Source organism: Eretmochelys imbricata, chromosome 11 (assembly GCF_965152235.1).
Source record: "Eretmochelys imbricata isolate rEreImb1 chromosome 11, rEreImb1.hap1, whole genome shotgun sequence".
NCBI classification, from domain to species: domain Eukaryota; kingdom Metazoa; phylum Chordata; order Testudines; family Cheloniidae; genus Eretmochelys; species Eretmochelys imbricata.
In genome coordinates, this window is record NC_135582.1 from 3,250,627 (window position 1) to 3,263,670 (window position 13,044).

The window sequence follows — 13,044 nt, forward strand, 5'->3', positions numbered from 1 at the left end:
TTTCCAGTCCTGGGTTCCCCCCAGGCAGGGCTCTGCGGACGCCCCAGAGCCTGCTGGTATCTCAGCCTGGGTTCCCCCCTCATAGCTCTGCCTCAGTCCTGACCTTCAGCCCATCCTGGACTCCCCCACACCGCCACCCCCAGCTCTGCCGTGCCCCTCGCTTTGACCCACAGCCCGCTGCTACCCTACCTGCAGATTCCCCATGGAAAGAGCTCTGCCGATGCCCCTCGATCTTGACCCGCAGCCCCCCCAGACCCCCCGTTTCTTGTCCAGCCCTAGGCACTGCCGAGAGCCAGTGTGTTAGGGTTTGGGACGTGCTCAACCAGGCCCCAAGCCACAAACGTCACATTCCCCCGTAATCTGAGCTGGGGACTGGAAGCGGGGGGTCTTGAGACAAGAGAGCCGACACTCTGCACCCTCTCCAGCCCCCCCCGCCGTAGCTTAGTTCCCAAGGTGGAGGACAATAGCCGAGCGTGAGCTGGCCCTCGCGTGGGTGCCCGGCCCGTCGGTGACATTTGCACCCCTTCCCTTCACGCCTGCCGTGTTTCCCTTCCAGCCTGTAACGTGATCTTCATCAACTCGGTGGAGATGGAGTCGCTGACGGGCCCACAGGCCATCGCCAAAGCCATCAGCGAGACACTGGCCCTGGTGCCCATGCCCGCAGCCATCATCGTGCACTTCAAAGTCTCCGCACAGGGGATCACCTTGACAGACAACCAGAGAAAGTAAGAGCCCCGCCTGGGCCCAGCTCCCGCGGGGGGCCTTATCACGCGGGGGCGCCCAGGCATCGAGCACACACAGGTCACCACGGAACGAGCTGCGGAGGGGCTGGGTGAACAGGTAGGAGGGCGGCGGCTGGCCACCCCTGCAGGAATTTGCCCTCCGAACCCGGCAGCTTCTGTGGACGTAAATCCACGGTGAGGTTGGTGTCACGCTGGAAGAGCCCCCAGAACAGGCTGTCAGGGGAGGGCCAGACCGGAGGCCTGTGAAGAATAGCCGGGATCTGGGAAGGAGCTGAGGATTGGGGAGGAAGCATTGCCCAATGGTTAGGGTGCGATTCAGGGACTTGGGAAGCTCAGGTTCAATTCCCGTCTTTGCCAGGCTCCGTATGTGACCTTGGGCAAGTCCGTTACTCTCAGTGTCTCAGCTCCCACTTGGTACAAGGGGGAGCGGGTGCACTGTCCCATCTCCTATGGGATCAAATCCTAGGAGACATTCAGACACCATGGGAGCAGGGGGTCAGGTAAGTACCATAGATTCCTGCAGTGGGGGGACAGCTGGGCTGGGGGTGGGATACAGCTGCTGTGGCCATTTAACCACAACTCTCGGGAGCCTTCCTGAGGGAGACGGGGTTTCTTTGTCTGACCAAACGGAGGTAAGACAGAAACAGATCTGACTGGAGACTCATTTACATGAGAAACGGGGTCCGATCCAGACTTGATTTCAGTTCCCAGCCCAGGAGAGGTGCTGGGTTTTGGTTTGGGTCCAGCTGTCTTTTTCGGAGTGTGTCTTGAAGAGCGAGTTTGGAGCTATTCATCTTTTAAAAAGGCCCGTGCTGTACTGGCCCCTGTGTCAGGTGCCGTAGTGCCGTGGGAAATGGAGGATTTGATCCCCAGTCCTGGCTGCGCTGACCCCTGCTGCTGGGAATGGTGCATGCACCGGGGGAGCGAGTGCCTGGCATTCAGGGCTAGTTACAGACCGGAACTGAGACCTCACCCCTGCTCAGTCCGCTGTAATTGGGAGACTGCTGCCTGGGGAACAGGCTCTTGGAAGGATCATCATGTACCTGGATGCTCCCAGGACGGGCCCAGTTTGCTCAGGTCTGACCCACCTCCGGCTGTCAGCTAACAGGACAACGAAAGGCTCCTTGCCCCCTTCCCTATTTCAGGCATGGCAAGGCAAAGTCACCATGTCCCGCGTTCACCCGGCGCCGTTGCCTCAGCCCCTGCTGGGGTTGCAGGGCCGTATGAGGATGCAACATCTCGTTAACGCACCTCGTGGCAGGAGGATGCAAACGTGGCGGGAGAAGAGCTGGCGGGGCGGGGCTCCAGGCGGGATGCAGAGCCTAGAGGCTGATCTTACGCGCTCACCATGGCCTCTGCTTGTGTTTCAGATTGTTCTTCAGACGACATTATCCCCTCAGCACCGTCACCTACTGCGACCTGGACCCCCAGGAACGAAAGTAAGTGCCGTAGCCAGAGATCCCTGAGTGGGAATGGGGTTGGAGAAAGAATCCCCCTCTCTTGGGTCTGTGTGTGGGTCAACGGCTTCGCTAACCACACCCAGCTTGCTTTTGAGGAGGAAAAAGGCTTGATATCCCATTGAAATCCAGAGGCAGCCAGCAGTCTGCCATGGAGGGGCCACCAACACCTGGGAGAATGAGCGGCGGCGGGGCAATCTGTCAACACCAACTGACCCAACTGATGGGTCATTCCTGCTCTGTGCTGCCGAGAAAGGCAACATCCCCCTGCTCTCGGGTCTCTGCCGATATCCCCCGGGAGGGAAATCCCTCACGACGCGGTGGATTCTCCATTACTGGGAGTTTTTAAGTCAAGACTGGATGTCTCTCTTGCTCTAGCCTAGTTCTGGGCTGGATGCAGGATCCCTGAGAGAGGTTTTTTGGCCTTGTTGTGCCGGAAGCCAGGCCAGATGAAACTAATGGTCCTTTCTGGCTTTAAAACCTATGAAAATTCCTTCCCAATCATCAATTTGAGCTCGCGAGTGGGAAACGCTAGAGTTAAGTATCCAATCCCATTGACACCCAGCTTTCCTGAGCGGTAATAGCTCATTTAGACGCCATCGTTTTGCATGCAGAGTTGAGATGATTATTTCCAGTGTGCCTTACTTTGCACTTATCAGCACTGATAAGTCACTGGTGTAGCTGTACCAGCCCGAACGCCTAGCATAGACCGGAGAATCGGCTATCAGCGGCAATTTGCATAGGTGCAATTTACTCTTTACTTGAAACAGGGGTGAGCAGCCTGGGTGCAAAGGGAGTTTATAGCAGCTTTGCCTGCCTATTCTCAGGGGTTAGACCAGTGTAGCTCTGGGCTCACCTATGGAAAATCCCCAGTGTAGATAAAGGGTCAGGGGAGAAGTACGCTGGCTACTGGTATGCTGAGACCCCTCCCCGCTCATGCTGGCCAAAAGCATCCGATTATATCCTTGTGCTTCCCTCTTTGCTGTTGATGGCCCTGCAGGATATGGTCACTGCCAGATACTGCAGCCAGGCAATCCTGGGATGATGCGCCTAATTTAGGCAGTAGAGCATGATCTTTGTAGCAGCTGGCCTTCGCTCCTGGGCAAGGGAATCTGTTTTCAATGGGGAACAGAGGAGTCAGATGGAGCCTGTTGGGTGTCTCCGCTTAACAGGGTCAGGTTCTGATAAAAACAGTGCTTCAAAGTAGATGGTTTGGGTGCGGGCGTTTGCCCGTGGGCCTGGGAGCGCTTGTAGGGGGCTCAGTCCATAGAAGCAGATCTTAGAAACAGGCTCATATCTAGTTCCAAGACATCAATGGACTAGAGTGACTTTATGTTTAGGGGAGTTAGGTGCCTAAATACCTCTGAGGATCTGGGCCTTACCTCCTTATTTTCAGAGGTTTCCCCAGCCCCCCATGGCCTCATTTAGAACTTCTGAAAGTCAGGCCCGGACAGTGACTTTGCAGCTAGCGCTTGGCCTGAAACGGTGATGCTAGCAAATGAGTTTGGTACCATTGTGCTTGGTGAGAAGAGCAGTAATTCCCTGGGGCTGTTTTTCTCCCCGCAGATGGACTAAATCAGACGGTGGAGGTCCCGCAAAGTAAGTGCCATGTATCGAATTCTTTGCTGCCGTTCACATTCTGACTGTTGGGTTGCGTTCGCGTTTTGAGTTGGCCCCACGAGCCACCCGCTGAGTGAATGCTCCATGCCAGCAAACCAGACCAGATCAACCCTGCCAAGCGTAGATGCTTCTCCAGGTGTCTTTTGTCAAACAAATCGGCCATCCCGACGGGGTGACTCAAAGGGCATGCATCGCAGTTTGCTCTGTCCTTCCGGTACGGGTCCGGTGCATGCGAGCGGCTCCTGTCTCTGGCCTTGGTGGAGCAGGGGAGAGGCAGCTGCCGGAAGGCGTGACAGGACGTTTTGAGTGCCATGCTCAGCTTGTTCTCCAGGGTGCTCCGGGTGGGGCGGGGCAGGGCACATGCTGACTCGGCAGTGCCCCCTCTGGAGCTGGGCGGGACTGCAGGCAGCATCATCATCCCCCAGCAGGCAGATGCACCCAAATCTGGTTCCCCCAGCGTTTGCATGTTCTTCTGTGATAGCCAGATGCTGCCCGTCGCAGCTGGGAAACATTTCCCGCTGTAGCCTGAGACTGTAATAACCAACAACAAAAACAAAGGCTGCAGGAAGAGACCATTTCCCTGTGGGGGGCCAGTGGGACATGCCCCGAGGTGTGGGGTCCCGTTGGCATGTGTCCCTTGGTGGAAATTTTCTTGCGGGGAGGAGAGGCAAGGAAAAGAGCTTCGTTTGGCTGAAGAGGCTGGTCTATAGGAAACATTCCTGCCCCAGACCCTGCCCAGGCTTAATAAGGCTCCTCCATCCCAAACTGGCTAGACAATGCAGTCCCTGACCGCTCCCATCAGTGTGAATGGCAGGTCTGCAGGTAGCCGCAAAGACCCTTCGCCTTCTCCAGGCCTGGCCGGCGTCACACGTCCCCAAGCGAACGAGGGCAGTGGGAAGGGGCAGCCGTGTGGATCTGGCTTTTCTCTTTCCACTTCTAAGCTGACTAGCCCTTTGCCCTACGTTGCCCACAGGAGGACGGAGCTGCCGGCTGAGCCCCATTCGAGTGAGCCCAGGCTCCACTAATTTTAGTCATTGTGTTAGCGAAGGGCTTTTAATTAGTATCCCCAGCTGTTAGGATTTTTCGCTCTCTAATTAGAAATGACCTGGCAGGGAGCTGGCTAACATTCTGTTCCCCTCCAATCCCATATTTATAACCTGGCTTTTAATGTTGGAATTAAAAAGGACATTTTGTTTGTACAGGGGGAGGGAGATTTTAACGGGGCCGGACAATCCCCCTTCTCCTCCCGCCCCTCGTCTCCTCCAAGACTAACAAACCCTTCTTTCCCCTTCCATGTATGGGGAGATGAATCACCATAGAAACGCACGATCGACCACCTCGATCCCTGGGAGAGGTTCTGAATGGGCAGTGCGCACCCAGGACAATGCCTGTCTGGGGTTGCCGTAGGAGAACAAGATGTCCCCTGGGGAATAAATATTCTTGTCCTTTGAAGCATCTGGACGTGATTATTTTGTAGCCTGCTTCATGGAATAGTCACGTTTAAAAAAGCCCAAGGGTCTTGCCAAGCAGAGCATGCCCATCACCGCCTCGCTGCTAGGATCAGGGCGTCACCCGCCTTTTCTCCTTGAAATGCAGCCTGCCTCAGACGGGTGGTTGGCACAGGCCACACCCAGGCATTAAAGAGACGATGGGTACGGTGGGCACCAATGCATAGGAATGGTGTCCTCAGAGGGAAGGAGCCATCTGCAGCTCCCCTTGGCTTTCAGGGGTGTTGCCCGTGGCTCAGCATCTTTGAGGATTTGGCCTGAGCTCACAAGGCCCCGGCAGAGAGTGGCTGGTGGAGGGGAAGAGAGAAGTGTGAGCAGCACTGAGAGGGGGAGGAAGAGTGAAGAAGGCAAGGCTGGAGGACGGAGAAGGAAAGGAGAAGCCATGGTCAGTGATTCACACAGTCGCACTGGCAGGCTTGTGGCCACTCCGGTCCCTTTGGGGACAGCTATAGTGCACAAACCAAAACCCCAGACCAAGGGCTTGGGGGAAGTTCAGAACTGGGTCCAGACTGGGCCCCGCAACCCCAGACCCACTTTTGTGGTGTCCCAGGAGCATGCTGCTTAAGAAGCTATCGATGCAGGGTCCTGCAGGTTGCTCTGAGGCCTCGTTCAGCACGTGGGTGTTACCCCTTCCCAACAGCCGCTTCCCAGACGATGTCCCCGGCCCCATTTGAACCGAATTGGATTTGAATTGTGCCAGTGGTGTTGCTGATCTTCTGGACACCGATTTACTCCTGACTCACGCTGCCCTGCATAAGAATTGATAGACACGTGGGCTACGATATAGACCCCCTTTCCCATTCATTCCAATGGGAGTAGAGCACGCAATCCTTCAGATGGCTTTGAACTTCTCAGCCTGAAGGCAAGGAAATGTTCCCACTGAGGCCTGATCTCCGTGAGTCGACGGGAAAAACTCTATCAGCACCAGTGGAAGCAGAATGGGCCCTGAGGATGCGTGTGCCGAACCAGCTCGGGTGTGTTCCCCACTGCCGTGCAAAGCATGGTCCATGTATCCTGAGCAGCGGCCATCAGTTCTCTCCCGCGGGTGATCAAGTGTAGGCTGGGACGTTGGCTCACCAGTTGGGAGGGTGGTTTAGCGGCTTGTCATCCAGATGGGCCAGATGTTCTAATGTGGGCTGCCCCATCCCTTCACTTGCCCCGGCGAGCCATATCCCGTTGCTAGATATATGCTGTTGTCTCATGATCTCTGCTTCCTTGCAGCTCTCTCATGTGCATTCTCTCTTTGTGACCCAACAGGCTCTTTGGCTTTGTGGCCAGGAAGCAGGGAAGCACAACGGACAACATTTGTCACCTCTTCGCCGAGCTGGATCCTGACCAGCCGGCCACCGCCATTGTCAATTTCGTGTCAAGGGTCATGCTTGGCTCTGGCCAGAAGAGATGAGCCACTGGACACGGGTAGTTCTTGCCCTTGAATTTTGGAGAAGGACTTGGAGTTGATCCGAGAAGGAGCGCGAGGAAGTGCATTGTGGGAGAGGGAAGTGAATCGGGGGGAAACGGTCTGAATTGTGGAAGAAAAAAAACCCTCACCCAAGCGTAACAAAACAAAACTAAAGGAAGCGATGTCAGCGCATTTCCCCATGCAGGGAATGCGACCAGCGCAACGGCCAGGAGTCGGAGGAGTGGAACTGGGTTGGCTTTTGGATCAGCGTCCCCGCGGGAGGTTTCAAGTGGCGAATTCACCCCGGGTCAAAGTGGGAACGTTCGCGGCCCTGCCGTTTGAAAACCAACAACTCTGTTTGCAAATGTCAGTCGTTTGTTTTAAACAACGCCCATGGCTAACTAATCGAATGAAAGGCAGGTCTGCAGGACCACCCCCGCCCACCCCCCGCCCCCGGGGAATTACCCATTGAAACAGCTTACCAGGGGCTGTGGTGGGCTTTCTCCATCACTGGCAATTTTCAAATCAAGATGAGATGTTTTGCTAAGAGATCTGCTCTGGTTCAAACAGGAATGAATTCAGGGCAGATCTCTGGCCTGTGTTACACAAGAGGTCAGACTAGATCTCAGTGGTCCATTCTGGCCTCATGACCTATGTGCTAGAACAGTGGTTTTCTACCTGTGCTCCGCAGACCCCGGGGCGAAAGGGGGGGGGGGTCCACAGACTATGTCTAAGATTTCCAAAGGGGTCCGCACCTTCATCTGAAATTTTTTAGGGGTCCGCAAATGAAAACAGGTTGAAAACCGCTGTGCTCAAGTGATCAAGCAGGAAAACAAAGGATGGTCAATATCCCTTTTAACCTTCCCTGCTCTGAGGTCTGCCACTCCTGTGTATATGAAGTGAGTGCGGGGATGTGTCATACATGTATATTCACAGCGGTGGGGTTTATATATAAGCCTGTAGCCCCCGAGCGACTCCCTTTGGTCTCTGTGCTGCACGCCACAGCCCGTCAGGATTTCCTGGCAGCAGAAGGGAGAGAACTCAGATCCTCCTGCTCCAAAAAGCACAGGACCTAGGCCACTTGAGCGAAAGGGGACGCATGGTTAGCAGTATGGGATCTATGACACACAGGTGAGCAGTTCTGATTCCATCCAGTACAGGGCGGTGGTGATGCATACACACTAGGCAGTTCTTACACACACACAGAGTTGTTTAGCAGGTTGCCTTCACTAACTGCATTCAGGAGCATGCTTTCCAAAGATCATCTTCACTGGAAAGATCTTCTGGGCTATATACCATATATATATACTGGACCTGCAGTACCATACTTTACCCTGTATTTTCACCTGCAGACTGTCACATGTTCTCTTAAAAACTAACATACCGGAAGCGGACACAGGTCTGGTCGAGCCTGGTCTCTACTCCTTCTGTAGACGTACAGGCGATTTGGTCATTGCATGGACATTTGGTTGCACGAAAGGCAAATCAGTATAAAGCAAACTCAGGCATTTTTGGAGGCCACTAAAAGAAAAGACCCTGCAGTCTGTGGGCAGCTTTGGCTCTGCATGATCCTCTCAGCTGATCCAAAAGCCAAGAGATCTCATGGCCGAATTTCGTTCTCAGATGCTCTGCCCTGTGGAGGCTTGGAGTGCTGAATGTATTGTAGTTTAGTAACAACCCAGTAGGCGTAAGCTTTGCTTTTGCTTCAGAAGGCCATAGGCCCCAGACTTTGCACTGAAATGCTAACTCACAAGAGATATCGACTAGTGTTGCAAATGTGGATAGATGAGGCAAAGTTCCCAGCCTTGCAAATCCCTGCATGATCTCCTCTCTGCTTGGGCCTTTCCATAGGGAACAAGTTGGTGCGGCAAAAAAGGTGCATTGCCCACAGATACAGGGCTCGTGTCCTCTCTCTGACTCCACACTGGGCCCCATGGGACGATCTGTGGTTAATATCTGGCTCCGTGTAGCTTGGCTGAGATAGGAGCCACCAGAGGACAGTCCAGGAAGTTAAGAGATGTTTTTCGTTCTCCCTGGGGAATGGCCAGGTAAAATTATGCAGGTTTTACCCCTTCCTCTGACACAGCTGATATTGGCCAATCCCTGTGGCAGGATAGCAGATTGGACGGGCCAACACGTTTTTCCTGTGTGGTAAATCTTATGGGTCTATTTTTCTTTTTTTAATGCTTAGTTCAAGCTAGAACTGAGACCCAAGCTATGAACAGCCCCCCGGCCCAAACACTCCCCACTTCTGGAGGCGTTCCAAACCCAGATCTGATCTTCAGCTTCCGCCCAGCTCTGGGGAACCCTACAAATTTGCATTAACAGCCAATCTCCCAAGCACCTTTCTGGGGCTTTCGGAAAACGCCGTAACCAGCTTGAATCACTCAGATATGGTCAGAGGTGTTAGGGGAGGGGGAAATCAGGAAGCAGGAGAGATAGGCCTTTCCTTGTTTGTGCCACATTTCAGTGCAAGGTTATGTGATACAGGCTGTCTGTTAATAAAACCAAAAAACACCCGAGAACTATAAACCAGCTAAAATATTGCAACCACCTGGATTCCCCCAGAGCACTCTGCTCTCTCATACAGAGGCAGTGTCCTGATATATATAATATATATATGAAATATACTGAAAAATACTGTAAGCTAATCAAATTTTTAAAAGGGGTTAAATTTACACAAAAATATTTATTTTTTTGCCATATTGCTTTCTGTGTATCTTACCCTCCTCCCTTATATACGGCCCCCCACCCCCCATCCCCATATAGACTCTTGTACGTATAACTCATAATAGAGTGTAACAGACAAACATGGTTTATTTCGGTTATACTAGTGACATGGGTAAGGATCCAAGAGAGTGCAGTGTCCCTTTAGACACCGCCCCCAAGGTGCAATGCGTATGATTGGTCCCCCACCTCTAACCCCTGCCCCCTTTCCCTGTTGAACATGGACATTTGCTAGCGCCTGGAGCAAATTAGCATGTGAGGCGTGTGAGTTTGAAACCGTTGCCAAGTGACGCAAGGGTTGGCGGCGTGCGCGGATGTGTGCGAGTGTGTGTGTGTGAGGGCCACAGCTGCGTGAGCGTGTGGAGGGCTCTTTCGTTTCTGGATACCGTAGGAGGGTTAGATTTGAGTCAGGGAGGTGTTGGGAGACTGGTACTGGGATGGGGTGGGAGGGGTCACTTTAGGACGTCCACCAGGGCCCTGTGTTCCAGCCCACCCTGTCGTATAGCACGTTGAGATATTTTTATTTTAAGTTGTTAAAAAGAAATTCCCTCCTTCTGCAAAATTCAAGCACGAGGAACCCCCTCACTTGTAACCTTCTCACCCTGCCATTAACCAATTAGACAAACACTGTGTTTATAGATATTTAAATATATAAAGGTATATTTTTTGAAAGTCTCTATTTTTCAGACTTCATTTTTCTCACAGCTAAAGCTAATTTTATTATTTTTGTTTTAATCTGCTGTCCTGCCCCGGGAATTGGGGCTTGAGCCTTAAATGCATATTTTCCCCCCATAAAATGAACCCGTATTAAGGCATCCAGCAATCTCATCTATAAAGCAATCACAGCAGATCCCCAATAACAACCGAACCCTTGCTTCCAGCCGTGGCCGGCAACGGCTCATTGCTAACTCACGAGCTGAAGACGAAAGATTTAGACGAGGTCAGAATCTCTAACGCTAAAATCACCATTGATTATATTTTTAACACAAAGCTAATCATCTTGCAAATGACATAGGCAGGTGTTTTCCAGCTTCAATTGAAGAGCTATTTTTTTTTTTTAAAAGTACATTTTTTGGGTAACTTCTTTCTGTCATCCCTGATTTCCCGAGACAGACCATCAGCTTGTGTAAATCGGAGCCGTTCCACTGATATCTGTGAAGCTGCTAAGCCAGGCAAAAACCTGGCTTTACCGGCCAAGGTTTACATTTTTCTTTCCTAAAGGGACCGAGAAGATTCTTTGTGTTTTAAAAATGCAGTCACAGTATTTGAGATTAATGCTGATGCAATTTATTCCAGCGGATGTATCCTAATAATCACACTGCCGTTTTTTTCAGCAGCGGATGTTATATCTCTCACACACGCAGACACTCACACCTACTCCCTGCACAAGGAACTGCATATATTCTTGCCAAAGATAGCCTTTAAAATGCACTTTTCCCAGCCAGTTTTGTTTTGTAAATTGATTGTATGTGCTCTTTTCCCCTCCCCCCCAAGGACCCCTTTGCTGTCGATTTTGTTGTGTGTATCAGTAAACTCTGATTCCCGGAGCGGCCGGCTGATGTTAATTTTATGTAACGCTGTGTTCCAGTAGAGTCGGAGATTCTTAAAATAGTTGACACAAGATATCCTGATTTCTTTAGTCGCAGACTGAGTGATGAGGGCAGCAGGTCAGTCAATTCTTCTCACGCTTCTCCTGGCCTTCCCTTCTCAAACCCCTTCTTCGGAAAAGAACCCCGGAGACAAAGCAGCATGCTGTAGTTGCTTGTGTTTGGTGGCATTTCAACCAAACTGCTATTTATGTCTCCTCCATATCTTACTGCTCAATAAACTTCCTCCCCACGTCCCCCAGAAAGGGAAATAGAAATGTCTTTGGCGTTCTGATCCAAAAGCCGTTAAAGTCAATGGGCGTCTTCCCATTGACTTACGAGCTTTGACTCAGAATCTTAAATATACAAACATCCACTAAGCGCATTGTCATCCTTCAGTCCAAACGCCCTTTCATGGGATTGGATCCAAATTGGTCCTACCTCCCTTTTTACCAACTGGCTAACCAACAATGTTCCAAACTTTAGACAACTTTGGCCCTTCATCCAGGGTGTGTTATTGGCCATCATCGTGTTGATCAGTACACCGGCATTGAATAACCCAGTATCAAAACACTGGATCTAGGCTTTGGGATCTCTCCTGGAGCTCTTGTAGAGGTTGATATAAAAACAGAATCTGTTTGAGCCAGCATCCATTCCTGGAACTGAACCATTTCTGAGTTTCAATAAACGCAGACCCTGCCTCACTGCATCCCGTTTCCATGTGGCCCTCTTTCCTGGCTGTAGCTGGGATTGGAGCTGCCAGCAGAAAAGCTCCTCTCGCTGCACTGCAGCTGCGTCTCCCAGAACCTGTTGACACAGCCCATTCTTGTGAGGTTCCCAAGTCCGGTTTTTCAGCTTAACAAGGCTTGGGTGAAGGAATTGATTTTTTAGGATCTTATCGGAACCAAACCAGTTTAGAGATTTGCCCTGCACTGGTTAATGTCTTTCCAGTCTGTTCCTTCCCCGCACCCGAATCTGGTAATGCAAATAGGAACTACACACATACAACAAGAGAAGTCACTATAACACAAGCCTCGTGCCCTCCCACCCCCCCCCGGTTCATCCACATAATGGGGCCAGATTTGGCACTGACTCACATAACACCTTCCCCCATACCGGGGTTTGGGGCTGATCCTGCTTGCACTGAAATCAAGGACAAAACTCCCTCTACTGGTGCAGATCCTAAATCCTTGTGGTTAATGTTTGTAAAGCACATTGAGTACCTGCTTTAAAAGGCACTGCAGGTGTGCAAAGTATTATTTTAAAAAAACCCTCAGTCTCATAAATAATCCAGATGTCAAAAACCTGCTAATCAAACCGACAGGAAAATCGTGCAGCAAAGTGGGCTGGTATTTTTTTGTTTTGCAAAATCACTCTTTTTTTCAACATTTCATTTGCTGTTGTGTTGCTACCATTGTCGATTTGGGAATGTTACAAATGTATTTGCTAATCAGTGTTAACGAGCAGTTTAAAATAACTTACCTTCAGTTTGCATCATGTCCGTTTTTTCAAAAAAATGTAAGAAACACAAAAGAGGAAAACCAGAATTTCCCATTTCAGTGTATTTATATCGATGGAAATATACTTTATATTTTTCATCTTTGTGCCCATAACTTTGTCACTTGTATAAAGGCGACCTGTGTTACTCATTGTCCAGGTGTGAATGCGCACTACACCCCTTCCCTAGCCTTTTCCCTCTCCTTTGTACAGAGGACTGATTCTTTGCAGTTCATTGTATGGCTTTATAAGTGATAAAAGAATCAATTATCTATAATATACTGTTGCTTGGAATGCCAGCGCGGTGTCTGGATTGCTGGAATTGTATCTCGAAATTTTAAGGGAGTGCAGGAATAAATGCTCTGTTCTTTTTGCACAGGGAAATCTATATGGTGACTGTATTTGCTCCTGCCTGAGTTGCTTCTCCCCTTCCTAGGTGGAAACGTGGTGGCCATGGGCTTGATGATTGAGGGCGGGTGCACGGGGATGTGATGATCCATGATCCAT

The 13,044-nt window shown here is 51.1% G+C and overlaps 1 protein-coding gene across 1 annotated transcript in view; it reads left to right on the forward strand.

Moving 5' to 3' along the window:
- TNS1 (tensin 1) overlaps window positions 1–12,638 on the forward strand; it is a 132,151-nt gene extending 119,513 nt beyond the window's left edge. The window contains exons 25-28 of the mRNA XM_077829448.1: window positions 557–725; window positions 2,114–2,182; window positions 3,767–3,799; window positions 6,586–12,638. Coding sequence (XP_077685574.1) covers window positions 557–725; window positions 2,114–2,182; window positions 3,767–3,799; window positions 6,586–6,730 — 416 coding nt within the window. The 3' untranslated portion in view covers window positions 6,731–12,638. The remainder of the gene's footprint in view (window positions 1–556; window positions 726–2,113; window positions 2,183–3,766; window positions 3,800–6,585) is intronic.
- Window positions 12,639–13,044: the final 406 nt, after the last annotated feature.